Source organism: Alligator sinensis, unplaced genomic scaffold (genome assembly GCF_000455745.1).
Source record: "Alligator sinensis unplaced genomic scaffold, ASM45574v1 scaffold850_1, whole genome shotgun sequence".
NCBI classification, from domain to species: domain Eukaryota; kingdom Metazoa; phylum Chordata; order Crocodylia; family Alligatoridae; genus Alligator; species Alligator sinensis.
In genome coordinates, this window is record NW_005842742.1 from 48,301 (window position 1) to 50,963 (window position 2,663).

Genomic DNA, 2,663 nt, shown 5'->3' on the forward strand with positions numbered 1-2,663 from the left:
TCACATATCAAGGGCAACAAGGGGGAGCAGGGACCCAGATATCCCAGGCAGGGGGAACAGGCACCCAGGGCAGGGGGGACAATGACACCGACCCAGGGAAAGGGACCCAGGTGTACAGGGAAGTAGGCAGGGGGGCATCCAAGTCCCAATATCCCTTCCTTCCCCCAAAGAGCTGCCCTCCCCCCAGTCCCTCAACCCTTGAAAAGGGAAAGTCACCCTGTTCTCTCCTCCTGCAACCAGACCGAGATTGGGGGGTGGAGGACCCCTATATCACCCCCCCCCCCAAAAAAACCCCTGCCCCTAGCAGAGGGCAGGAGGCTGCAACCAGAGGCCCCCTGCCAGCTGCACCGATTTCTGCTGCTGATTTCCCATATTTTAATAAAAATACATCTGGAAACGTCAAAAAAGAATAAAAATTGGGGAAGGGGGGACCCAAACCACCCTGGGGCTGGGCCCCCCCCGAACTCCTGGGTTCCTTGGATAGCGCCTCGGTGGCGGGGCAGCGAGGAGGGTGGGGTCCATGGAGGTGCTACTTCTTCGCCTTGGGGGGAGGCCTGGAAGGGAGGGAGATGGGGGCAGGTGAGACCCCCCACGATGGGGGATTCTTCGCAGGCAAGCCCCCCTCTACCGCTGCACACAGGGGATCCCCACCTGAGACCTCCCCCACGGATTCCCTTCCCCTGGCACTGGGAAGTTCCTCCACTTCAGACCCCAGTTCTCCACCCCCATCCCTGGAGTGTGGGCCAGGACCCAGTGACCCCCCCGGGCCCTTGGCCATACCGGTAGATGCCCACCACCACAGCGTGGTCACGCTCATAGGGCTCCAGTGTGAGCTGCTCTTGTGGTTTCATGTTCTCCTGCTGCATCTTCTTCACCTCGGCCGCAAACACGGCCTCGGGCGCCGCCGTTGAGTCAATGCAGTTAGCCTGTGACACCCCCAAGGTCAGAGTCAGCCCCCTGGCCCTGCCAGGCCAAAGCCCACCGCCCAACCACACACGCACCAAGCTCTGGTGCGTCCCCCTCCTGAGTCTCCCCAACCCCTACCCTCTAGGCCAAAAGGCTTCCCCATTTCTCCACAGTGGGAGAAAGAACCGAGTCACCCTGGTGCCCAGCTGGGCCTTAATGGCAGCAGGAGCCAACCCAGGAGTCTGATTCCCATGCAGGGGAAATGAGTGGGCTGCAGGTGGGGGGTGGGTCTGTGTCTGGGGGAGAAGGCATGCTCATTACCTTGATGGAGATAACAAAGTGGCCGCCGTTCTTCAGGAAGTTGTGTGCGTTGAGGGCGACAATGCGGGACTGGTCAGGCTGCGCCACATCGGCAAAGATCACATCCACCATGCCTGGAGGGGGGGCATGGTCATGAGTCAGGACCCAGAGATCAGGGGAGGCCGTGATCCCCCAGCAAATCAACTACACCCCCCCCAAACTCCACCTGTCTTGTGATATCAGCACTGGGAAAGGAAACCCAGTTGTCAGGGGAGAGGCAGGTCCCTGAACAGCGTGGGTAGGAAGACCCTGTGCACAGCCGAGCCTCAGTAACAGCAGGAAAAACCCAGGAGTCCAGAGCCCCCAGAGGAGCCCTGACAGGCTGACCCCAAGCCTGGCCAGGCCTCAACAGCGACTGCAGAGAATCCAGGCATCCAGGGGGGGTCTTAGGAGCCCCGATTGGCAGATGCCATGCCCGGCTGGACTTTAGCAGCAGGAGAGAATCCAGGAGTCTGGGGGCTCCCAGGGGGCCCCAATACGAAGACCCCGTGCCTGGGCAGGCTTCAGCAGTGGCTGCAGAGAAAGCAAGTGTCCAGGGGGAGGTGGGGGAAGGGGGTCTCAAGGAGCCCCAATACAAAGACCTGAAGACCAGCTAGACTTTCACTACAGCAACAGAGGACTCTGGAGTCTGGGGGCTCCCAGGACACACCCCCTGCCCCGAGGAAAGCCAATGGCAGGGCCCCCCTGAGTGCAGCCAGACCCCAGGGGAGAACGACTGGCAGGGGGAGGTAGGAGGAGTCAAGGGGGGGAGGGGACCTAGGGGGGACTCACCAATCAGCATGCGGTACTTGTGGGGGTGCCGGGCATCCTCTATGACAGGGATGATGTTGGTGCGTTTCTTGGCCACGTTGATGAGGTCACGGCCGGAGCGGTGGGAGAACTCCACAGCGTAGACCAGGCCCTCCTGGGGGGGGCATGGGGTTAAGATGGAGGGGGGTAATCCCTTTTACCCCCCCCAATCCAGGGTAGGGGGTCCCAGTACTTACGGGGCCCACAATGTCGGAGACATGGGAGACAGTGGTGCCTGAGGCAGCGCCCAGGTACAGCACACGGACGCCTGGCTTGATGTGGATCTGGTCGATGCCCCCCAGGATGGCGGCTGCCAGCTTGGAGCGGAAAGGGTTCCAGGCCCGGTACTCCACCTTGGCCTCGCCATCCTGCCCGGCGGTGGGAAAAGGGAACAAATCGGGGCTGGGGGGGAGGGGATCTGCTCAACCCTTTCCCCAACCCCTGGGGCCTTCTGAGGGCCCTTCCACCCCACCTGGGACTCCTGGGTACCAAGATGCCTTCTGGATCGGCCCCTGGAAGTGGTGTGCCCAGTGCCCTCTGGGACCCTGTAGCCTAGCCTTTCTGCCCCCCAACATAACCACTGGGGGCCCCCCTCCCAGAACCAGCCC

The 2,663-nt window shown here is 62.0% G+C and overlaps 1 protein-coding gene across 1 annotated transcript in view; it reads right to left on the reverse strand.

Moving 5' to 3' along the window:
- Window positions 1-387: 387 nt before the first annotated feature.
- The window catches only part of LOC102370918 (rRNA 2'-O-methyltransferase fibrillarin), an 11,029-nt gene continuing 8,753 nt past the window's right edge, over window positions 388-2,663 (reverse strand). The window contains exons 2-6 of the mRNA XM_025216476.1: window positions 2,253-2,473; window positions 2,038-2,170; window positions 1,228-1,340; window positions 781-926; window positions 388-554 (exon numbers count right to left, since the gene is read on the reverse strand). Coding sequence (XP_025072261.1) covers window positions 530-554; window positions 781-926; window positions 1,228-1,340; window positions 2,038-2,170; window positions 2,253-2,473 — 638 coding nt within the window. The 3' untranslated portion in view covers window positions 388-529. The remainder of the gene's footprint in view (window positions 555-780; window positions 927-1,227; window positions 1,341-2,037; window positions 2,171-2,252; window positions 2,474-2,663) is intronic.